A 26,174-nucleotide genomic window follows, 5' to 3' on the forward strand; every position below is an offset into this window, starting at 1 on the left:
ACTTTGGGAGGCCGAGATGGGTGGATCACGAGGTCAGGAGATCGAGACCATCCTGGCTAACACGGTGAAACCCCATCTCTACTAAAAATACAAAAAAATTAGCCGGGCGTGGTGGCAGGCGCCTGTAGTCCCAGCTACTCGGGAGGCTGAGGCAGGAGAATGGCATGAACCCAGGAGGCGGAGCTTGCAGTGAGCCGAGATAGTGCCACTGCACTCCAGCCTGGGCGACAGAGCAAGACTCCGCCTCAAAAAAAAAAAAAAAAAAAAAAAAAGTGATTGAAATGATGGGCTATGGAACCTAAGTTGGTTAAGTATAAGTGAAGAGGAAGGGGCTGATATTGGAAAAAAACGTGGAGGGCTCAAGGTTCTCATAATGTTGAAGAGTAAAGATAACTAATTAATTGAGCTAGAAGGAAAGGAGACAGAAAGCCTTGTAGCAACCTTATGGATACTGTTGGGGTAACGTTCTGGATAATGTTATTCCCATTTTATACAATATGGAGACCAAGGCATAAAGACTACTTTGATTTATTCAGTTACAACTTGATTAGTGTAGCTATATCTTGAATGTGAGTTTTCTAATTAAATTCAGTTGGCTTACCAGTAGATAATTACTCTACTTATTAAATATACAAATCATCCATATACTTTGTTCAACACTTTTGCCATAAATGTGTTCAGGTTACAGTGGCGACGTTTTTGATGACCCTTTTATTGTCTATCTTGTCTCTACTCTCACTGAGCATTTTTATCCAATTTTAATTAACATTTAGCTAGAAGCAATAATACAGCACTTAAATTGTCATCCTTAACAGACAAAAAGGGGTGTATGGGAAAATCTACATTTTGGAGTTTTGGAATGTTTTCTAGGGATAATATAAGGAATAAAGGGAATTTCCAATGTTAATAATTATTTACCAACAAAACTGAAGAGTAAATTTATTCATGTGGATTGTGTATAGCATTTATGCCAGAAGTGTATAACTTTTTATTTAGTGCCAACCATAATATTTGACATTTTGTGGTTAATAAATTAGTCTGTTCATGGAATCAACGTAAATTCCCATCAGTGATAGATTGGATAAAGAAAATGTGGTACATATGCACTATGGAATGCTATGCAGCCATAAAAACGAATGAGATTACATCCTTTGCAGGGACGTAGATAGAGCTGGAGGCCGTTATCCTTAGCAAACTAACACAGGAACAGAAATTTAAATACCACATGTTCTCACTTATAAGTGGGAACTAAATGATGAGAACACATGGACACAGAGAGGGGAACAACAAACACTGGGGCCTTTTGGAGGGTGAAGGGTGGGAGAAGGGAGAAGAACAAGAAAAATAACTAATGGGTACTAGGCTTAATACCTGGGTAATGAGATAATCTGTACAACAGATCCCTATAACACAAGTTTACCTATGTAACAAACCTGCACTTGTACCCTGAATTTAAAAGTTAAAAAAAATCGACTGTACTCACATATTAACAATAATCTGAAAATTAACAAATAAATTAGTCTATGAAATTAAATTTACTTGTATATTCATGATTATCAATCATCTGCATTCCAAGATTATTTTATGAATGGTTTTTATTGAATTACATATTTTTCACATTTGAAATTGCTAAAGGTATGGTATGAAATCTGAGGGACTGTTTCTTCGAGGCCACAGACCATCTCTGGTTATATAAAATAGCTGCTTCTTCAAATAAATCTAACAAGTTTGTTTCTATTTTTAGTAAAGCCTTAATGCCTCTGTGTAATTGTAAATAATTAGATATAATTAGAGCCAACATATCTTAACCATATTCTAGACATTGTGCTAATTGCTGTATATATGTTACCTCATTGGGGTTGCTTCGTTAATTCATGAGGATTACCTCATCACAACCTTCAGAGAGTTACATTTGTTTTAAAGATAAACTCATTTATTCAACAAATATTTGCTGAACACTTACCATGTGGCAAACATTATTTTAAAACCTACAATTTACCAATGAACAAAAGAGGAAAAGTCTTTGCCCCCTTTAGCTTACAATCGTTTATATAATAAATAGATGGCATAAGATAAATAGCAGAAAGGTATATAATCAATAGAAGATACTTAGAAGTGAAGCATAGTTTTATTCTTGACATCCTCACTGAATAGATTGCCTTGTTTATTTGTTCATTTGTAGGTTTAATGAGATCACAGACGTAACAATGCTTCACATTTGTGTTAGAAATTCTACGTTAGAAAAAAATGATTCACTCTTTCTTACAAACAATCCAATGATACTCTTTTAATTATTTTTAAATGTATAATAAATTATTGTTAACTATAGTCACCCTGTTATGCTTTCAAATACTAGATATTGTTCATTCTATCTAATCATATTTTTGTACCCATTAACCATCCCTATTCTCCCCACCTGCCACCTCGCCAGTACCCTTCTCAGCCCCTGATAACCATCATTCTGTAATCTAGATCCATGAGTTCAGTTGTTTTAATTTTTAGCTTCCACAAATAAGTGAAAACTTGCAAAGTTTGTCTTGCTGTGGCTGGCTTACTTCACTTAACAAAACATCCTCCAGTTCCATCCATGTTATTGTAAATGATGGGATCTCATTCTTTTATATGGCTGAATAGTACTCCATTGTATGTGTGTACCACATTTTCTTTATCCATTTATCTGTTGATGGACACTTAGGTTGCTTCCCAATCTTAGCTATTATGAATAGTGCTGCAATAACCATGAGAGTGCAGATATCTCTTCAATTTGGGTGTATATCTCACAATGGGATTTCTGGATAATATGGTAGTTCTATTTTTAGTTTCTTGAGGAACCTCCAAACTTTTCTTCATAGTAGCTGTACTAATTTACATTCCCACCAACGGTGTAAGAGGGTTCCCTTTTTTGCACATTCTCGCCAGCATTCATCACCTCTTTTCTCAATAAAATCCATTTTAACTGGGGTGAAATGATATTTCATTGTGGTTTTGATTTGCATTTCTCTGATGATCAGTGATGTTGAATGCCTTTTCATATACTTGTTTGCCATTTGTTTGTCTTCTTCTGATAAATTTCTATTTAGATCTTTTGCCCATTTTAAAATTGGATTGTTACATTTTTTCCTGTTGATTGAGCTTCTTGTATATTCTGATTATTAATCCCTTGTCAGACGGGTAGTTTGCAAATATTTTCTCCGATTCTGTGAGTTGTCTCTTCACTTTGTTGTTTTCTTTGCTGTGGCAGAAGCTTTTTAGCCTGATGTGATCCCATTTGTCCAGTTTTGCTTTGGTTGCCCGAGCTTGTGAGGTATTACTCAAGAAATCTTTGCCCAGACCAGTGTCCTGGAGAGTTTCCCCAGTGTTTTCTTTTAGTAGTTTCATAATTTGAGGTCTTAAATTTAAATATTTAATCCATTTTGATTTGATTTTTGTATATGGCAAGAGATCAGGATCTATATTTTAAATATCTATATTTTTCTGCATATGGATATCTTGTTTTCCAGCACCATTTATTGAAGAGACTGTCCTAACCTCAATGTATTTACTTGACACCTTTGTCAAAAATGACTTCAGTGAAGGTGTGTGGATTTGTTTCTGGGATCTCTATTGTGTTCCATTGGTCTATATGTCTGTTTTTATTCCAGTATCATGCTGTTTTCGTTAATAGAGCTCTGTAGTATAATTTGAAGTCAGATAATGTGATTCCTCCAGTTTTGTTCTTTTTGCTTAGGATAGCTTTAGCTATTCTGGGTCTTTTGTGGCTCCATATACATTTTAGGATTCTTGTTTCTATTTCTGTTTATAATATTGGTATCATGATACAGATTACATTGAATCTGTAGATTGCTTTGGGTAGTATGGACATTTTTAACAATATTGATTCTTCCAGTCCATGAACATGGAATATCTTTCCATTTTTTGTGTCCTCTTCAATTTCTCCTGCCAGTGTTTTGTAGTTTTATTATACAGATCTTTCACTTCTTTGGTTAAGTTTATCCTAGGTATTTTATTTTATTTGTAGCTATTTTACATGAGATTACTTTATTGATTTCTTTTTCAGATTGTTTACTGTTGCCATATACAAATGCTACTGATTTTTGTATATCAATTTTATGTCCTTCAACTTTCCTGAATTTGTTTATCAATTCTAATAATTTTTTTGGTGGAGTCTTTAGGTTTTTCCAAATATAAAATCCTGTCTTCTGCAAACAAAGATAATTTGACTTCTTTCTTTCCAATTTGGATGCCCTTTGTTTATTTCTCTTGTCTGATTGATCTAGGTAGGACTTCCAGTATGATGTTGAATAATAGTGGTGAAAATGGGCATCCTTGCCATGTTTCAGATCTTGCAGGAAAGGCTTTCAGCTTTTCCCCCTTCAGTATGATAGTAGCTATGGTTCTATTGTGTATGGCTTTTATTGAGTTTAGGTATGTTCCTTCTACACCCAGTTTTTTGAAGGTTTTCATCCTGAAGGGATATTTAATTTTATCAAATGCTTTTTCAGCATCAATTGAAATTATCATATGCTTTTTGTCCTTCATTCTGTTGATATAATGTATCACACTGATTGATTTACATATGTTGAACCATCTTTGCATTGCTGGGATCAATCCCACTTGGTCATGATGAAAGATCTTTTTAATGTATTGTTGAATTCAGTTTGCTATTATTGAAGATTTTTGCATCTTAAAACCATGACATGTGCATTCTAACCACTGTATTATTTATAATATTCTCTTGAATATTTTTCACTCTCTACATGTCATAATTTTTACCCACCATTCAAGACCCAAGTTTATAAAGCTTTTCTCATCTCTGATTCTCAATAGTATCCTTCCCTCTAGTGAAATTTCCTAACACTGGGTTTATGTCCCTTTTCTCTGTACTTATAACTTTTCTTTTGCTAATTTGTATAAGCATTTTCACTCATATTTGTACCCCTAAAGCATATGCCCCTTAGATCATAACTATGTCTCATGTCTTCTTTATTGTTCTTATTGACCACAGGGCCAAAGCTACCATTTGCCTAAATGGAGGCTTTGCACAATTTAGAAAAAGTGGCACCTCTAGGTAGATAATCAGAAATGGATACTTGCTTTGAACAGAACAGTTAGAGAAAATTCCCTTTTTATGTGAAGAAAACAATGTATTCTTCCTTTTTGTCAATTTCAGCCCCTATATGCCAGAGCATGGAGGGCAGGTACCATTTTAGCCCCAACTTGTGTCCTTGGGACCTAACACAAAGTAGATGCAAGGTAGATGTTTGCTAAAGGAATCAATCAATTTGTGGCAAGATGTTTACTATGGTTTAAATTAGCTGAGTCCAGAAATGTTTGAACTAAAAATTCAAGGAGAAAAAGAAACAAAATGGAAACCAGGTCATCTCTCTAAGGATGATTAAAAAAAAAAAAAAAAAAAAAAAAGTAGCTGAAATCATCAGAGAAGAGATACAGTTTTTGTAAGATACATGTTATAATGAAGACATTTTAAAATCATAATTTTTGTATACATTTTTATCTTAAATCCACAGAGAAAGCAAATGACACCTATTTTTGAAACATGTACATTTTAAATGTAGTTTTTGTGTTTAATTGTCTTTAAGGAAGACAAAACACAGCTAGAGAGAGTGCAGGGACATATAACTAGCATAATAAAAGATACTGAAAAATTATCCTTTGATAATAGACAAATGATTAGGAGCCATGAGCATGGTGTAATAAACAGAGAAACATATGCTTACGATATATAACATAATACATTTAAAATTTTTCTTTAAAGTAACTTCCTTCAAACTTATGGTGGAGGGAGAGGTCTATTATTCAATAATTTGGTAGATAATTTATAAATTCGAGAGATAGTAAAGGTTCAATATATAGACAGAATTAAATGAATTTTTTTATGTTCAGTTAATAAAGGAATATTCCTAATTTCCTTAAATATTTAGCCTTCATAAATTTATCACTTTTAAGGAAGATAGCCATGATCTCTCCAAAATGCCCTTTGATGTTATATTTGGAGTCATAATACTGAGCTGAATCCCAAGTCTCCTGATACAAGAACCTGTGCATTCTAAGTTCTCACAGTCTTTGGGCAGCGCTGATGTAATACCTGAATAGGCAGTTAAATATGAGTAAGTCATGCAGGCCGTGCATTTGTCCCCACACAGGTAGGCCTTACCCTATCTACAATGCTTACGTTCACTTCATTCCATTTATATTTAGTTTTGTAAATTTTCTCCAACAAACATTCTCATTCCTGCCTCAGGATATTTACACTTGCTCCTCTCTAAGCTTAGAACACGCTTCTTTCATCTGACTGGGTTCATCATTCAGAGCTCAGATCAATTGTCTCCTCTTCAGAGAGGCCTTCCTTGACAACCTTATTTAATGTTGTCCCCAAACTTTTCCGTCCCTTGTTATTTTATTCCATCTTATTTTCTTCAGATCACGTAACACTATCTAAAATTATCAATTTGCCATGTTGGCCAGGCTGGTTTCGAACTTCTGACCCAAGGTGATCCACCCACCTCAGCCTCCCAAAGTGCTGGGATTACAGACGTGAGCCACTGCGCCCGGCCCAAAGTAAATATCTTTTAAATAAGAATGTCCAAATCCTAGGAATGTGACATGTTAAAAGGGAGCAAACTTTAAACTAAGAAACAAATCGTTTTTTTAAAAAAGAAATATTTAATACATTGGAATTTTGGGCATTAACAAGCTCTTGGGAAAGGAATTTTGGAAATTACAGGCCTCCTAGATGTTCCTTAAATTATCCCAAATAAGCAGTGACCTACCTTGTGACCCCTGAAATACTGCTTCCTGCCATGAGACCTAAGACTTAAGAAGGTTAAACATAGATTAATTACTAATGGCTATAATCAAGGCAGATGTTTTTGACTAAATATATGTTGTTAATTAGCCAAATATTTCTCCCTAACCCTGGACGTTTTGTGGCATAGACACAGACACACACACACACGCCCTCTAATACGTTTAGATACTATACTAATACATTCAAGCATATTAACGTAATGTATTTATATATAGTACTTGCAATAATGTTAAAAATACTGAACTTTACATTTCTGTCATCTCCAGAAGTCAAAGAATTAGTATGAAAAACTCAGTTTTTACATACTCTTCAAAGAGAGGTTTTCATTTAACTAAATTAAGATTTCTTGACATTAGAGTTGACCATTGGAATTTCAGTTGTAAACCAAAACCAAGTTCTTATGCAGCCATGTTTGTGTTTTACATGCTGATACTTGCCAGCAAATTAATCAGACTATGTCATATCATTTTTGTATCCACATATCTGTCATAATAGGTGTTCATTAAATCTTTGTTGAATAAATGATTACTAGTTTACTAGCCTAAAATCATAGATGGTAATTTGAGTTAAAGTGAAATAAAGTTTGTTGGGTAGTAAATTAGGATAATAATAATTTCAGCTACCACATTTTAGGAAAGAAATGGTATTTAATATAGAGAAGTATTTACATAAAAGGAGAACTTTAGATAGAAGCCAGATTTTTTGTTGTTGTTGTTGCTGTTTTTTTCCCTGCAAAGAACATGCCAGAAATGGCACTTTAAAATCCAGACATGTATCCGATAACTGCCAACTGGTGCGATGAAGTATGAATTATAATAGTAACAGGTATTCAGTTAATTTGTGGCACCTGGCTCAGGGAGCACAACAGTGGGAAGAAAAAGGAAGTAAGCCTTTCAAGATAACATGTTTAGGAGCTTGACCAGTCCTACTGGGTTTGTTTCTAATCTACCAGAATGCTATTGTCTTCAAACTCTTGAACACCACAAGCCCTCTCTATCACCACTTCCTTGCCAAAGATGTTATAAATAGTTTCACTCCTGGAACTATCCCTGTCTACTTTCTATCCTTCAATGTCTTTTCTGTCCCTGTGCCACAGTCCTAATACTCCATTGTATTAGCTGTTAGGCCTTCATAGAATCACCCCAGTCATTCATTCCTTGGTAAACTATTTCCAGACTACCTTCTCAGCTCTAATATGATGAAATATTTGTTTTGGCATGACTATGCATTCTTAAGACTCAGAATTTGTCTTTGTCTCATCTTTGCTATTTATTATCTTGAAGCCAAACCACTTGCCTCTATTCATTCAAACCTATCAATGAAAACTTTTGGCCCTATAGCATATAAACTTCATGTAATTTAATCACATCTTCCAATAATCCCTAATATGCTATTTATGTATTTGGGGAATACTCATATTTCACTTGCTTTGTAGTTATTTGTTACTTTTCTCCTAATGATTGACAATACTAGATTTGCCTTTTTCTTTAACCATTCAGGATACAACTTTTTAACAACTATAATTTTGCCATAAATCAGTCTCTTGTATTGACAGTTTTATATATTTAACTTTGATAATACTAAATATGTACAGTTTTTATTGTTTTTCTAAAGCCAAAATTATAAATATGCACAAAACAATATTTAGAAATGTAAAAACAGTGTCCCTTTCTAGAACTGAACACCCTATATCAACACTCAATATATTGTGTAGTAATCTGTTAGGATTAGCTAGAAATCCATACTGTACCTTTAATGCGTGACATGAACTAATGTGGGTTGAATAATTTGACTTACATAAAAGAAGAAGTGATGTTGGTCCTTGATTGCTTTTTTCATTTGTCTGTTTTAGTTTTTTTTTTTATTACCAACACTTTTTATGTTTATTCTGGAAAAAACAAAATAGAAAAAGACAAACTTTTTTTAAAACATAGCTATCAACCAGAAAAAATTAAAATGACTTTTAGCAGACTGGTCACAGTATATCATTTCATATTTTTGGCTACGTACATTTATATTTTTCCCCTAAAAATAAAATTTTTCTGAACACATTATTTTATTTTTCATCATATTCTCTTCATTCTCCTTTTGTGCAGATGACTGGTACATCATCTCATGAATCTAGGCTTCTCAAATTACTTAGTTTAGCACAAAATATTTCTTCTTTTTTTATAAAACTATTTTTGGATTTCTGTCACTGGAAAAACTCTGGGATGTGAATTTGCCTATGTCCCCTTGTAGTAGGGTGAATCCATATTTAATACATATGTTACCCAAAGCTAAGTTACAAATATCTGCTTCTCCCTCCCCATCCCCCACCATCAAGAATATCTTTTTATGTCCATAAACATTTATATATAACAGCATTTTCAAAAGTACATTGTCTTTTATTGATGAACATAATTTATTTAAACACCCACTATTGTTGGACATTTGTGGGTTTTCTCCCCTTGTTTTTATTTATTTATTTATTTGCTATTATAATCAACTGTGCAGTAAATATCATTATAGCTAAATCTGTACACATTGCTAAGTTTTCCCTTGTGATAAATTCTAAACTAGAATGGCCAGGTTAAAGGGTAGGCTTGTTTTTTTTAAGGCTTTTGACATATATTGCCAAGTTGCTCTTTAGAAATCTATCACTGAGATCTCACCAGAAGTATTGAAATATACTGTATTTTTTCAAACCCTTATGAAATTTCTCTTTTAAAACAATTGCTAATGTAATACGTCTTTTCCTAACCAAATTGAGCATTTTAAAATATTGCCCATAATTACAAATTCTTTACTACAAAGTATTTCATAAATCAAGAGTCCCAAAACTTTAAAAATTTTGGTAGCTTGTGACCAGACACGGTGGCTCACGTGTGTAATCCCAGCACTTTGGAAGGCCAAGGCAGGAGGATCACCTGAGGTCGGGAGTTCAAGACCAACCTGACCAACATGGAGAAACCCCGTCTCTACTAAAAATACAAAAAAAAAAAAAAAAAAATAGCTGGACATGGTGGTGCATGCCTGCAATCCCAGCTACTTGTGAGGCTGTGACAGGAGAATCGCTTGAACCCAGGCGGTGGAGGTTGCAGTGAGCTAGATCGTGCCATTGCACTACAGCCTGGGCAACGAGAGCGAAACTCCATCTCAAAAATAAAAAAAAATGGTAGCTTGTTTTTTTACATTTTTTGCTTATAGTTTTAGATGATGTCCAGTGAAGAAAGAAAAGGAACCCTAGCCGCAACCTTTCTGTCATCAAAACAAACCACTCTAGTGCCACTATTCATAAACTCATCCCTGGTGATCTCTAAGTTCAAGGAAATAAAAAGAGTATCCATCTTATAAAACTTTTAATAACCCCTTTTGGGCCAGGCTCGGTGGCTCACGTCTGCAATCCCAGGACTTTGGGAGGCCCAGGAGAGAGGATCCCTTGAGTCCAGGAGTTGAGACCAGCCCGGGCAACACAGTGAGACTCTGTCTACCCTGCCCCCGCCCCCCAAAAAATTAGCTGGGTGTGCTGGCATGCACTGTAGTCCTAGCTACTTAGGAAGCTAAAGCAGGAAAATCACTTGAGCCCAGGTGTTCAAGGTTACGATGAGCTATGGTTGTACCACTGCACCCTAGTCTGGGTGACAGAGCAAAACGCCGTCTCTAAAAAACAAATGAATAAAAATAAATAACTCCTTTTGTAAATAATGCTTTATTAAAGTTGTTAGGTTGAAGAGAAGTGTACTTGTTTCAAACCAAGTTCTCATTAAAATATTATCTACAAAAAGATGTATCAGTTCCAATTAGTATTTTATTGTAGTATCTTATTTGATTTTGGTCAAGTTCTTTATGGCCTTGATATTGAAACATAAAAATTCAAATGCAAAAATCACAAGATACAATTTTGTGAGTGTATCTTTGACATCCTTGGTAATTAGTAGATTAGGTGGCTCTTTAGAAAAGTATATGTTTTCAGTGAAAATTTTTCTTTTTTCTGAGACAGGATCTCACTCTGTCATCAAGGCTGGAGTGCAGTGGCACCATCTCGGCTCACTGCAACCTCAACCTCTCGGGCTCAGGTGATCCTCCCACCTGTGCCTCCCAAGTAGCTGGGACTACAGGCATGTGCCACCATGCCTGGCTAATTTTTTACTTTTTTGTAGAGATGGGGGTCTCACATGTTGCCCAGGCTGGTATCAAACTCCTGGGCTTAAGCAGTCATCTTGCCTCGGCCTCCCTAAGTGCTAGGATTACAGGCGTGAGCTACTGTGCCCACCCAAAAATTACTATATAACAGAAGCACTAGTTTATTCTAACTATGGAACATAGGTTATAATATAAAGCCTTAGTTTCTGTTAAACTTTGGCCCTTTTAAACTATAACAAGCCTTGTCTTTTTACCTTCTGTCAAAATCAAACAAAGTTGAAAATTATCAGTTCAGGATATTACAGAAACATATTCTCTTCTCTTTTCTCTTCTCTTCTCTTCTCTTCTCTTCTCTTCTCTTCTCTCTCTCCTCACCCGCCTGTACCTTCTCTCTCTCTCTCACACACACACACACACACACACACACACGGACTCTCTCTGTCCTGTTTCTGACTATGTATGCCACATTTTTTCTTAAAACGAATGTGAGGGATATAATAGTATACTTCACTATATATTTTTTTAATTTCACACTGGGTCTTTTCCCTCTTAAATACTTGGAGAAGATATTACATAGGTTAACAAAAGTAGTATGTGGTCCTAGCCTTTAACCAGATTCTACTCTAGGATAGAAAACACCTTTTTTTTTTTGGAACACCAAGATACTGAATTAGATATAAGAGTTCACCTCAATAGGTTAGTTTTCAAATTCTCATCCTTTATGTAATGTTTAAAGATATTTCTGTTTCTTGATTCTTATTCTTTTTTATTACTTTATATATTAAACATTCATTATCAGAACCAAAATAAAACTTTCCCCAATACTGAGTCAAAAATTGATGTGTAAATAAGTCTTTTCATTCCTGCAAAACAGACTGCTTCCCTCATATTCCTCCTAGGTTTATGGGGACTAGCTAGATAGCCTGCTTCCAGATTCTTCACTTTCTAATCTACCTCTACCATACCCCAGAAATCGTGGAAAAATCCAAAGTCATTTCTTTAATTACTCCCAGTTGCAGTATTAGTCTTGCAGTAGATTATTAATCAGCTCACATGCCTCAGTGATTCATTGATTGCTTTCTGGTGCACTGTCTGGAAAACTGATAATGATTTTTCTTTCTTTCAAAAGAATGCAAGAAGGAAATCTTTCTTTTCTTTATTTTTGTAATACAGATTTATATCAGTAATGATGAAATTAAGTAAAGTAAAATAAAGTATTTTTTAATTCAAAGCTAATGAAAATAGCAAGTCTTTTTAGAAAATTTAACCATTAGTAGATAAACTTTATTATGAGAAAAGTTACAGGGCCACTCTTGAAATGGATACTATAGTATTGGCCTTTTTTTTTTTTTTTTTTTTTGGTAAAATTTTCCCACTTGTCTAATTTCTTTTTGAAAGCAACAGTAAAGTACAGAAGAATGTTTTTGTAAACTTCTCCCTTATTTTGTATGCCTACCTAAAGGCATACTTCCACTTGCAGGACAGCATAGTGTCTTAAATGAACTCACTGATTTTTCATGAATTTTTTTCCTGTGATTATGCGAACTTGCACCTTGTCTTTGACAGTAGAAATAAAATCATAAATCTGATTTTGCATATTTGCTGTAAGGTTGGCCCAGAGTAGCAAAACACAAAATCAAGACCATGGTACTTGAAATTTTTTAAATCCTAAAAATATATTCCATTAGATGATATAATTTAATTAGACTCCAAATGTTTTATCTAAAATGCATTTTCTGTCTTTTCCTTTTTACTCTTGTCCTCACTTTTAATGACCCATCGGCTGACAGTGTCTTTACATCCAAAATGCAAAGCAGACAAATGGGCATATCAGGGAAGAACATGACAAAAAGCACCAGCATCAGTGGAGACATGTGCTCACTGGAGAAGAATGATGGCAGCCAGTCTGACACTGCAGTGGGCGCCTTGGGCACCAGTGGCAAAAAGCGGCGCTCTAGCATTGGTGCCAAAATGGTAGCTATTGTTGGTCTGTCACGGAAAAGTCGCAGTGCTTCTCAGCTCAGCCAAACGGGTAGGAATTTTAATGTTACTTTTAACTTCATATTTGAGTTGTCATTACAAGATATATTTCTTTTCTCCTACTCGTTTTATTGCAGTAATATGTGGATGATGACATGTTCCAGAGGGAAAGGGTATTTTAAACTAGTTAACCTTTCTGAGATCAACAATGATGTTTTTTCCAGTGATCAATGAGCCTGCTTCAAAATGAACCTTGGCTAGTGTTCTTAAAATGTAGATCATGTCTTTCCTCCTCAGGGAAGAGTTATGCTGTGACACCCAATTGCCAGTTGCTGATCCTTTGTAAAGATAATCTGAAATGGGGGATATTTGCTTTTCTTTAGGTTCCTCAAGTTGGAACCAGCTAAATTAATTTCCATTCCCAGCAAGATACTGTGAAGATGACTCCTCATATTTTGTGTGAATAATACAGTTCTTGTATTGCTGACAACCCAACTTCCTTTTCAGTTTGTAAGCAACATTTGCTAGTAGTTATCAATTTTCTCACTGCAATTTTTATTTCCCTGTTAAAACTTCAAACAGCAATATTCTCCAGCAGCAGGGATGGAGGAATTTTCTGCTGACATTGAAGATATTCAAAGCTTTGCTACTTTAAAATTCAGTTGCTAAATCACATCTGCAAAAACAAATTATAGACAACACTCCTACTCAGAAAAGCCACTGTTAGCAATTAAGAAATTTGTGAATCAGAGCAATGTCTTTTTTTCAAATGGGTGTTGATAATTAAACATTAAATCCTTGGTATCTTGGAAATAATAGCATATCTTCTACTTAACAAATGCATGTAATATGGTGTTTCTTTTATTGCAAAATAAATTATAGGCAGCTGGATTAAATCTAATTTATGCTTGACTACTAGGACTCTTGTACATAGAAGTCAGATATAAATCTACAGCACAAAATAATTTAAGGTTACTTTAATTCTTGGACCCGGCTAATCTTGATTTTTACAAACTATAATTGTAATTCTGGGAATTTAGTCTTATTTAACAATATTATGTTGAAATAATTATTTGTTGGTATTTTTAATATTCTGGTTGTAACTAAAGATATTTAAAGGGATTTTTGTTATAGGATTTTTTTATTTGTTGTTTTAAAATACTATTTTGCATTTTAATGTATAAATAGAAGTTTAATTTATGGACAGTGGACATACAGATCATACTTTAATGACTTTTAAAATTGTTAATATTTATATGTAATTAACTATGTTGTGCTAATATGATATATGTTGGCCTTTTGAAATTGAGATTGTTTTTATACGTCTCTAATAGAAGTTCATTGCATTTTTTTCTTTAAAACTTACATCTGTCAATCTAAAATTTCTCTAAAAAATAAAGTCTACTAATGTTTTTTAAATTAGGAACCTCAAATGGACATTAATAAGACTACAATTTAGAAAATATATGAAACTAAATAATTAATTCCATTCATTCAGGGTTGTTATGTATAAATATTGCGCACTTACCGTGTGCCAGACACATGAAGAAAAAAGATGAATAGGAAATCATTTATAACCCAAGTTGCTTACAGTCTAATAGAGGACAGATACTTAAACAGATTGGTTCAAGGTCATACACTAGTGGTGAATCTAGAATTACATAGAAGGTATACTGGATGCTCAGAGGAGGGCCACTTGACTCAACCTGGAATTCCAGGAATGAATTCCTGGAGATGATACCTAATCAGAGGTATCATCTCAGTGACTCAAGTGGCTGCTAACCAGGTAAAAGACAATTAGAAAGGTGTTCTAGATAGAAACCATAAGAAACAAGGCATAGATCCATGATATGTGCAGGAATGATAAGCAGTTACATAATTTCAACATAAAATATTAGACTGAATAGCTAGAGATGAGGCTAGTAGATAAATAGAGACCAGGTCATAGAGCATCTCAGATCATAGTTATAGATGATAGGAAGTTTTAAAAGGTTCTCAGTAGAGGATTGATATGGTCATATTTGTATGTACTTTATGTATAGTTTTTAGCCCATTCAGGCTGCCATTTGTTTATGTAACAAATAATTTTTGCATACCTATCATTTGCCAGGGACTATCCTAAAGAAAACAGAGACAAAAATCCTTCTTCTCTTGGAGCTTATATTCCAGTGGGGCTACAATAAAGAGGTAAACTTAAGTCCACATCTGGAAAAGAGCATTTAATGGTGAATTAATGGAGAAGTACAATAATTCAGACAAAAGATAAGCTCCTGAACTCAGCCAGTTGTAATAAAGATAGAGAGGAGATGATAGATTTAGGGAATTTTTAAAGAGCAAAATTAGTAGTCAGTTACCTGATTAAGTGACTAATTGGATATGAGGAGTGAAGGAGAGAAAATTCTAAGATGACTCCCATATTTCTGACTTGCATCACTGAGTGGATGGTAGTGCCATTAATGGATATTGGAAATATAAGAGGAGTGGTTGGGGCATGGTGACTGATGCCTGTAATCACAGCACTTTGGGAGGCCAAGGCAGGCAGATCACTTGAGGTCAGGAATTCGAGACCAGCCTGGGCAACATGGCAAAACCCCATCTCTACAAAAATATAAAAGTTAGCCCTTCGTGATGACTCATGCCTGTAGTCCCAGCTACACTGGAGGCTGAGGCATGAGAACTGCTTCAACCCGGGAGGCAGAGGTTACAGTGAGCCGAGATTGGCTGCTGCCCTCCGGCATGGGTGACAGAGCGAGACTCTGTCCTGCACTCCCCCACACACACAAAAAAAAAGAGAGAGAGAGAGAGATGTTGGGGAAAGAGGAAGAGAATGAATCTTTGATTTAGGAAATTTTGAATTTGTGATATCTGTGAAAATTTCCAAGTGGAAATGTCTAGAACATTTAAATAAACACTTTTGAAGCTTGTGTCAGGACCAGGGACATAAATATGAGAGTTACAAAGTTTAGATAATACTTAAATTCATGAACATGGCTGAAATTGCCCAAGAAGAATGATACAGATAAAATAGCAGTAGGCCAAGATAATGCCCTGTGGAAGATTAGCATTTTAGAATTGTGCGGAGGAAAAGTCCAAGAAGAAGAAGAAGGAACAATCACAAAGAAAAGACCAAAATTATGAGAGGATAGTATCACAGAAGTTAAGATGTAGAATATTTCAAAAACAGAAGGGTCAGTATTTCTAAATGACCAATTTCATGTCTTTACATTTTTGGCATAACTATCCCATATATCTTTCTTTGATAGTATTTGTATTACAGAATTATAGATCTATTGACCATACATTAAGATTCTGTAACAATACCGATTTGGTTTTCATGTATGAGTAGTTATAGGTTTTTATCTCAAAAACATTGACATGTTGGCAGATTTAAGAAATGTAGTCTTGTTTTTTGTTATATCATAAAGTTCTTCCTATCTATTACATAGCAAATGACAAAGTCTGTTTGTCATTGTCTTCATTACTATTCGGTGACATTATAATGGGTACATTTTTAATAGTTCTTAAAATTTGCAGTTATTCATACCTACTCACCTAATAGATTTGACCTGCTGACAATAGAATTCAGATTATCTCTCATTTTAAAGCCCAAGTTTAACTGTAACATAGCCAAAAATTACTGGACTTCAAACTTTCAATGGATTTCTAAGTTCTGTATTTGTGTGCATATGTATATGTGTTTAAAATAAGATTTTAATTATGCTTTATTTTCTTAAGAAAAAAATGGAATCATAAGCTCCAAAAGTATTTGAAACAAATCTTCAAATTTCAGTATTTGAGCATATGTTCTAGTAGCTTAGATATGAAATTATCAAAAGTAATTATCTACAGCAATGAACTAGTTTTATAATGCTGTATCTTATAATAGCTTCTTTCTTCAGACATAAATATATAAGATGTATTGAGTAACTTGCCTGAAACAAATAAATTCTTTGTGTGTTTTCCACTAGTATGTTTGTATTTTCAAAGATTTGTTTAGTATTCTCTTTATTTTCCTGGTCTCTGTGTGAAGATCTAGATGTAATTAAGGTAAAGAGTCATTATGTCATGAATGATATATCATAATGATTTCAATTTTTTGAGATGGTATTTACTTTTGTAAAAATAAATATTATTGTACCGTCATGGATTTCAAGATCAGACAAGACAACTTACCTCCCTTCTGAAGAGTAGAAACTCAGCAAAACGGAGTCTTCCTAAAGAATAGTGAAATGATTCTGGATGATATCACAGTAATTATATGTAAATTATAATTAGCAAAGGAGAAACCTTTTATAAAGGTATGTTGACCAACACACATAGTGACTAAGTTATATCTCTCTTCTGTCACACTATTTGTATGTTCCATTGCCTGTTAATTGGAAGCTCATCTTTTAAATCACTGTTTCTAAAGAATTGAGTATGACTTGATAGGCATCATAACCTAGTAGAGAACATATAGAGGGAATAAGGAGACTTGAAATCTATTGCTTACTCTGGGTCATATATTAAATATGGACTCTTTAAAAACTTACCCAGCAGATCTGAGCCATAGTATGTCTGTCTGACTGATGGAATTGACATGTGCTATCCTAATAGCATTTCTATAAAGATAATATTTTTAAATGTATGAAAAGTACATTGAAAATTTAAAATCACATGGTAGGTATAAGACATCAGTAGCCAATTTATCCTCATGGGGGAATCAAGAATTCTGTTTTAGACATGATTTTGATTTTGAGATGTCCATTAGACATCTAAGTACAGTTATTACATGATTAATTGCATAGATTAATTCAGAGCCCAGTAGATCAAAGCAAAGGATGTAATTTAGGAGCAATCCGCAGGTAGCATTTGAAGCCATGGAACTGGATAAGATTATTTATGGTAACTTCAATCAAGAAGAAAACTAAAGACTGAGCCCTAAGACATTCTACCATTTAGAGGTCAGGAAGAGGAAGAAAATTCATCAGAGACTTAAGAGAAAGCAACCATTAAAGGAAATGTAAAAAAGGATATCTTAGAAACCAAATGAAGAAAATATTTTAAGAAACAGGACATGATCAACTGTGGCAGGGGCTCTGACAGGTCAAGTAAGATGAAGACTGATAATTTACCATTGGATTTGGCAAGATGGAGAAATTTCGTAAATCTTGACAAACCTTGCAGTGGAGGACAAAGCCTGATGGGAGCTTGTAAAGAAAATGAAGAAGTGAGTCAGAGTCAGTGAGAATAAAAATATGAACACCTAACACTCTTTAAGCACTTATTATGTGCTAGACACAGTTCAAAGCCTTTACATATGAATCGTTTAAACCTCACAACAAAGTTATGAAGGAGGAATGAGTTATTATCTCCATTCGATAGATGGGGAAAAAAGTAGGGAGACAAGAAATAAATTTCCCCAATTTACCCAGCTAATGTCATGGGTAGAAGTTGGAATTTGAATCCAGACAATCTGGATCTGGAGACTTCACTTTTAATTTTTCTATTACAGTCTAGAATAGCACTGTTCAATCGAACTTTTGGCAGTGATGGCAATCTCCTTTATCTGCGCTGTCCTGTACAATATGGTAGCACTAGTCACATGTGGCCATTGAACACATGAAATGTGGCTAGGGTAAGTAAGTTAACTGACTTTTTAATTTTTACATTTTTAATTAGATTATTTTAAATTTAAATAGACACATGTGACTAGTGATTACTGTACTGGACAGCACAGTTAAAAACAATTTTTTCTAGGATTTTTTTAAACAAATAAGAAATAGAAATTCTAAAATGGAACTATAACTTGGGGGAGAGATAATCAAAGAAGAGCTTTTTTTTTTAATAAGAGGGACTTACTTGTGGGAACAATTGGGTAGGTGAGATCCAGAACTTAAGTGGAGATCATTGGTTGTAACCTGTGGTCACTCAGGCATCTATGCTCTTTTCATCTTGTAATAATTTATAAGTTCACACAGTACTTTGAAGTAACTCTTGTTATAACATTTAGCAACTGTAATCATTGGTTTTCTTGTTTAGTTTCTTCTTCTCAGTGTCTGGTGTTATATCACATATGGTGATCCTCAGTGAAAGGCCCATGAACTCCATGAGGCTACATGATTCACTTCCCTGGGGAATGGAAAGAAATAGTAGAACTTACTTTTAATTTTTAATCTAAAAAACAAAAAAGAAATTAAACTTTACAAATATTTAATATATGGCTTCACCTAGAATTCTCACTCTAAATGCAAGATGGTCTCATGCCTTTCTGGGGGTGTTAGTTTTAACTAAACTAATAATGAGAAAATAGGAAAGTGGCTTAAAAAGTTTATAGCGATGAAACTGTGGTTTGAATATAATACCAAGTTTGCAACTTTTACTCTTAGTTAAGCTCTTCAGTAGCCCCCAGTGAAGACAATACGACACTTTAAGATCTGACAAGAAGTTTACCAAAAAATTCTAAGTTATCTAAAAGATTAATAAAATATGGATTTACACCTACTATTATTAACAATAAACCTTACCCTAGGTTTATACTTTACATGGCCTATGGTGTGTGTCTGTGATGTTTCTTTTTCAACTATGACATAATTAAAACTAAATATGAGAAAACTGAACTTGGAAGCAAACTTTCAAAATACTGTATTTACCTAACATACATTACCTGCTGTGATATATACAAACCCTGAAAACTTAATACAAAAGTTCATTTATTGATCAAATATCAGTCCAAAGTAGGTATTTCCAGTAGCCTTTTCTGTAGTCATGCAGGGCTCAAGACTTCTTTCTTCTTGTGGGCTTTCCCTCTTAGAAGGCCTTAGAGCCCTTTCTCTTCAGCCAGTACATGGGAAGTTTTTACGGACAGGAATTGGAAATGGTAACATCACTTCTGTTTCTATTCCATTGGCTGCTTAGTTACAAAGCTGATGCTGGAAAATGGAACATTGGGAAATATAGCCTTAGAGAGTGCCCAGGAAAAGGAGCAAACAGGTTTAATAAGCAAACTACAATCTAATACTGCCACATAGCATTAAGCCACTGTTTTCAGACATTATAAGGCATTTTACTTCAAATATTTTTCCTAAGAGCATGACTTATTTTATTATTTAAAATAACTATTTGCAAATATTTATTTAATTTTAATCACCTTTTAAAATATCTACATATATTTTATGTATTGTAAAAGTATAGTAGGATATGTGTATCATTAATAAATAATTTTTTACAGAACTGGAAGTGAGATTTTTAGAGGTTTAAAACTACTGACCTAGTATGTAATAGCGCTAAGTGGATGTTTGCTAAGGAAACATAGAAAAACTCAATTGCTAGCCAACTCACTGTAATCCTGGATCCATCCTTCCTAATGCTTACTTTTTTGGACAGCATTCAGACCAGGTTATACAGAAAGTGACGATGTATGCCCTATTAATACACAAGCCTACATTAAATACAATAGTATCTGTGGAAACAACTAAGTAATAAGAATAAAAGAGATGTTAAGTAATAGTATTATCTTTTCACATCATCACAAATCTCAAACTAACCCTATAGGATATGGCATGTTAACGTAGGATTCTAACAATGTGCTTTTACCACTAAATTTAGGCATATTTCTTGCCTTTAAAATTAAAACTATGTTTTAGCCCTTATAATACTATCATTCATTATTTTAAAATATGGACTCATGCTACTCTATGTTATTTACTAACTTCGGGTGGCTCAAGTATTGTAGGCGAGGTAAACATAACATTTTCTGGAAGTGAAAGCTGGTGTTAATATATCATAAATTGTGTTAAGGTACTTATGCAGCATCTAGGCTCAGCATGTAGCTAAGAAAGATAGCAGTTTCATTGTTCATGGAAACAAATTTAGTATTTGTTAAATTTGAATTGGATTTCATATTATTTCTTCTAAAAAACATATTTTTAAAATACTTTTAATTGTGGTAGAATACACATGACATAAAGTTTACCTGTTAACAATTTTAAGTCTACAGTTAAGTGTTATTAAATATGTTTATTATGTTGTGCAACCATCACCACAGTCTATCTCCACAATTATTTTCGGTTGCAAAACTTAAACTATGTATCCATTAAGCAATAACTCTTCATTCTCCCCTCTTCCCAGCCCTTGGTAACCACCATTTTACTTTGTCTTTGTGAATTTGAGTGTTCTAGATATTTCTACCCATCAGAATTTGCTTCTTTTTTAAGGCTGAATAATATTCCATTATGTATATGTACATGTCTACACCACATTTTGTTTATCCATTCATCTGTCAGTAGGCACTTGGGTTCCTTCACCTTCTGGTTATTGTTAATAATGCTACTTTGAATATGGGTGTACAAATATTTCTAACAGGCCCTCCTTTAAATTATTTTGGGGATATACCCAGAAGCGGAATTGCTGGATCGTATGATAATTTAATTTTTGTTTTTTGAGGAACTGCCATACTGGTTTTCTAATTATTATTATTATTATTGTTATAGTTTAAGTTCTAGGGTACATGTGCACAACGTGCAGCTTTGTTACATAGGTATACATGTGCCATATTGGTTTGCTGCACCCATCAACTTGTCATTTACATTAGATATTTCTCCTAACGCTATCCCTCCCCCAGCCTCCCACCCCCTAACAGGCCCCAGTGTATGATGTTCCCCTCCTTGTGTCCATGTGTTCTTATTGTTCAACTCCCACTTATGAGTGAGAACATGCAGTATTTGGTTTTCTATCCTTGTGATATTTTGCTGAGAATGATGGTTTCCAGCTTCATCCATGTCCCTGCAAAGGACATGAGCTCATCCTTTTTTATGGCTGCATAGTATTCCATGGCGTATATGTGCCACATTTTCTTTATCCAGTCTATCATTGATGACATTTGGGTTGGTTTCAGGTCTTTGCTGTTGTGAATAGTGCTGCAACAGATATACGTGTGCATGGGTCTTTATAGCAGCATGATTTATAATCCTTTGGGTATATACCCAGTAATGGGATTGCTGGATCAAATGGTATTTCTAGTTCTAGATCCTTGAGGAATCACCACACTGTCTTCCACAATGGTCGAACTAATTTACACTCCTTCCAACAGTGTAAAAGCATTCCTATTTCTACACATACTCTCCAGCATCTGTTGTTTCCTGACTTTTTAATGATCACCATTCTAACTGGTCTGAGATGGTATCTCTTTGTGGTTTTGATTTGCATTTCTCTGATGGCCAGTGATGATGAGCATTTTTTCATGTGTCTGTTGGCTGCATAAATGTCTTCTTTTGAGAGGTGTCTGTTCATATCCTTTGCCCACTTTTTGATGGAGTTGTTTGATTTTTTTTTTTTCTTATAAATTTGTTTAAGTTCTTTGTAGATTCTGGATATTAACCCTTTGTCAGATGGATAGATTGCAAAAATTTTCTCCCATTCTGTAGGTTGCCTGTTCACTCTGATGATAGGCTCTTTTGATGTGCAGAAGCTCTTTAGTTTAATTAGATTCCATTTGTCTATTTTGCCTTTTGTTGCCATTGCTTTTTGTGTTTTAGTCATGAAGTCTTTGCCCATGCCTATGTCCTGAATGGTATTGCCTAGGTTTTCTTCTACGGTTTTTATGGTTTCGGTTTTACATTTAAGTCTTTAATCTATCTTGAGTTAATTTTTGTATAAGGTGTAAGGGAGGGATCCAGTTTCAGCTTTCTACATATGGCTAGCCAGTTTTCCCAGGAATCCTTTTTCCATTGCTTGCTTTTGTCAGGTTTGTCAAAGATGAGATGGTTGTAGATGTGTGGTGTTAATTCTGAAGCCTCTATTCTGTTCTGTTTGTCTATATATTTGTTTTGGTACCAGTACCATGCTGTTTTGGTTACTGTAACCTTGTAGTGTAGTTTGAAGTCAGGTAGTATGATGCCTCCAGCTTTGTTCTTTTTGCTTAGTATTGTCTTGGCTATGCGGGCTCTTTTTTGGTTCCACATGAACTTTAAAGTAGTTTTTTCCAATTCTGTGAAGAAAGTCAGTGGTAGCTTGATGGGGACAGCATTGAATCTATAAATTACCTTGGGTAGGCCATACTGGTTTTCATAGAAGCTGTACAAGTTTATATTCCTACCAGTAGTGCACAAGAGTTCTAATTTCTTCAGATCCTTGCCAACACTTAATGTTTTTTGTTTTGGGGGGGTTCCAATAATAGCCATTCTAATGAGTATGAGGGTGGTATCTCATTGTGGTTTGGATTTACATTTCCCTAATGATTAGTGGTATTGAGCATCTTTTCATATGCTCATAGGTCATTTGTATGTCTTCTTTAGAAAACTGTTTATTGGAGACCTTTGCCCATTTCTTAATCAGGTTTTGGTGGGGGGGGGGGGGGTTGTGTTGAGTTAAAAATAAACTTTTTTAAAATAGAAAATTATAAGCAGGTTTTTTCAATCTTAGGAGTCATCTGGCTGGGCATGGTGGCTCACGCCTGGAATCCCAGCAGTTTGGGAGGCCAAGGAAGGCGGATCACCTGAGGTCAGGAGTGCAAGAGCAGCCTGGCCAACATGGTGAAACCCCGTCTCTACTAAAAATACAAAAAGTTGCTGGGCATGGTGGCGGGCACCTGTAATCCCAGCTACTTGGGAGACAGAGGCAGGAGTATTGCTTGAACCTGGGAAGCAGAGGTTGCAGTGAGCCGAGATGGTGCCACTGCACTCCAGCTTGGGTGACAGAACAAGGCTCCATCTAAAAAGAAAAAGAAAAAAGAAGAATCATCTGTGTATTAACAGTAACATGTATTATAACTTATTTGCACTTGTTCAAATCCCATCAGACTATAAATTTCTTGAGGGAAGCAGTTATATCTCATTCATTTGTACATCTCTGGTACCTAAGATAATAGTTGATATCTACAAAATACTCAGTATTTGTTGGAATGCATGTATGAATAAATGAGTGAACAAATGAATGAATAACAATTTAATTAATCTCTTATAGAGAAGGTAACTTGAAACTGTGTTCCTCAAATTATTAAACTGATACATTGATGTTTTGAAGCTATAAATGATCATATGGATATATGTCAAGTGTTTCTTACTTATCATCTCATATTTTAGTGTTTCATTATTGTTTATGGAAATAATAAGTAGAACTCTTTAAAGCTTTTGTTAAGGAATATTTACATCTACAGCTACAAATGCAAATTATCTTGAATTATCCCTTTCCAAACATGAAGGTTGTAGTCATAATGAAATTATTAATAATTTGCTAATGTTTTCTTATGGTATTTTAATCATTTCCCTAAGCCACAAATTTTATTCATACATTTTTTCATTAAATAAACATTTTTATCAACTACACTATTTGTAAGATTCATTTTAGTGGATGCCATGGAAGACAACTTGACAAAACATTGTCCCTACTATCTCATAGCTTCTCTATTCTTAGGATCTTAAAATCTACTAGAGGAAATGAGTTGTTGGCTTGAGTAAACATAAAACAAGGTGGAACATGATGAGGATTAGCAAGATTCTGTAAGGGAGTGTGGCAGAATGGAGAAAACATAAATTTTAGAGTTCAAGCAGGCCTGAATTCAGGTCCCAATTCTGCCACATGGGCAAGTTACTTAACTTCTCTGAATCTCTATTTCCTCAGCTTTAAAAACTATGGACTCTATCATCCTACTTCATGAGGTTGTTATGAGCACTTATACTAAGCACTTATAACTTTGTCTAACATATACTAAGTTTCTATTAAATGACAGCTGTTAATATTATTGTTAACATAAGTTTAGCTGTTATCATTAATATTATTATATTATCATTAATGTAATAGTGGAAATGATTCCTTCCAGCATTGTTGCCAGGGTACCAGTTGATCTTAACCTTGAAGTGTGGATAATGTTTACATTGTGAAGATGCTGAGAACATGGCCTGGATATTTTGGACATGGGAAATGTTAGACTCAGAGATATGGAAAGGTATCTTATGTATGAGCAGGCAGAGAGTATTTGACACATAGTGATAAATGAGACTAGCAATAGAGATTGGGGCCAGATAACAAATCATGTTTGTTGAAGGAGTTAGAGCCATAGGGCTGGCAATAGGGATCTATTGTAGAATTTCAAGCAGGGTCATGACAACATAAATTAGAAAGATTTTGTCAATAAGAAAGACTAGAGATCAAGAATAAGAGACTTTTTTTAATTAGAGTAGAAATGATGAGGGCATGATCTATGGTGTATTAGTTTCCTATTGAGGCCACAACACATTATCATTAGTTTAGCAACTTAAAACAATGCACATTTGCCATGCCATCCTAAAACTGGGTGAGCTCTACTAACTTCTCTGCTCTGTGTCTCACAAGACCAAAATCAGGGTGTCATCCACGCTCGGATTTTATCTTAAGACCCAAGGCAAGATTCCATTTCCAAGATCATTCAGTTGTTGGTGGAGCTCGGTTCCTTGTGGTTGTGGACCTCAGGTTCCCATTTTCCTGTACACATGACCTCCTCCATCTTCAAGCTGACAAAGGCACATTGAATCCTTCTTGTGCATTTAATCTCTCTGACTATCCATTCTGCCTTATCCCTTCTGCCTTCCAGTCAGAGAAGGTTCCCTGCTTTTAAGGGCTTATGTAATTAGATTGGGCCCACTCAGGTGATCTAGGAAAATCTCCCTATTTTAAGGTTCATACCCTTAATTACATTTGAAAAGGTCCTTTTGCTATGTAATGTGGCATATTCCCAGAGTCCAGGGTGCAATGCATGGACATCTTTGGGGGACCATTCTGTCTACCAGAAATGATAGTATTAGATGAAACGGTAAAGAGATTTAAGAAATACTGTAGACATATTTTTGAAGTTATTATTTACATCCTGTATGCTTCCTGGGAGTCAATGCAAATAGAAATAAACGTTAATTTTCGTAACTTACCTTCCTTGACCAAAGAACACCCACCAGTTATTAAGATTTAAGCTTTTTTTCTAATATGAAATTTAGAGGGGAATTTATCAGTCATTAAAAAACATAATTAGCAATACCATGAATTTGTTGTTTAATTTTCACAACTTGAGATGTAACTATTATCATTACCATTTTACACATCAGGAAACTAAAATGCAGTTTCATGGTTGACAGATAAAGCTCTAAAGCTGGTATTCTTTATATGACCCCCATTATTGCTAACAGTGTATTTTTATAATTAGCTTTTTTCATATTATTGGAGGGGGGAATCTTTCTTTTCAAAATAAAAATTCCTCAGGAAAGTACTTTTAATTTAGTATAAGCTTTATTTA

The 26,174-nt window shown here is 34.5% G+C and overlaps 1 protein-coding gene across 49 annotated transcripts in view; it reads left to right on the forward strand.

Moving 5' to 3' along the window:
- Positions 1-26,174, forward strand: part of RIMS2 (regulating synaptic membrane exocytosis 2) — a 765,294-nt gene that overhangs the window by 641,350 nt on the left and 97,770 nt on the right. For 34 of the 49 annotated variants that reach the window (XM_073018262.1, XM_073018263.1, XM_073018267.1 and 31 more), the window contains one exon: positions 12,745-12,986. The exons of the other annotated variants lie outside the window; for them this stretch is intronic. In XM_073018262.1, the coding sequence (XP_072874363.1) occupies positions 12,745-12,986 (242 nt within the window). The remainder of the gene's footprint in view (positions 1-12,744; positions 12,987-26,174) is intronic. 49 annotated transcript variants of the gene reach the window in all.

This window comes from Chlorocebus sabaeus, chromosome 8, assembly GCF_047675955.1.
Source record: "Chlorocebus sabaeus isolate Y175 chromosome 8, mChlSab1.0.hap1, whole genome shotgun sequence".
NCBI classification, from domain to species: Eukaryota; Metazoa; Chordata; class Mammalia; order Primates; family Cercopithecidae; genus Chlorocebus; species Chlorocebus sabaeus.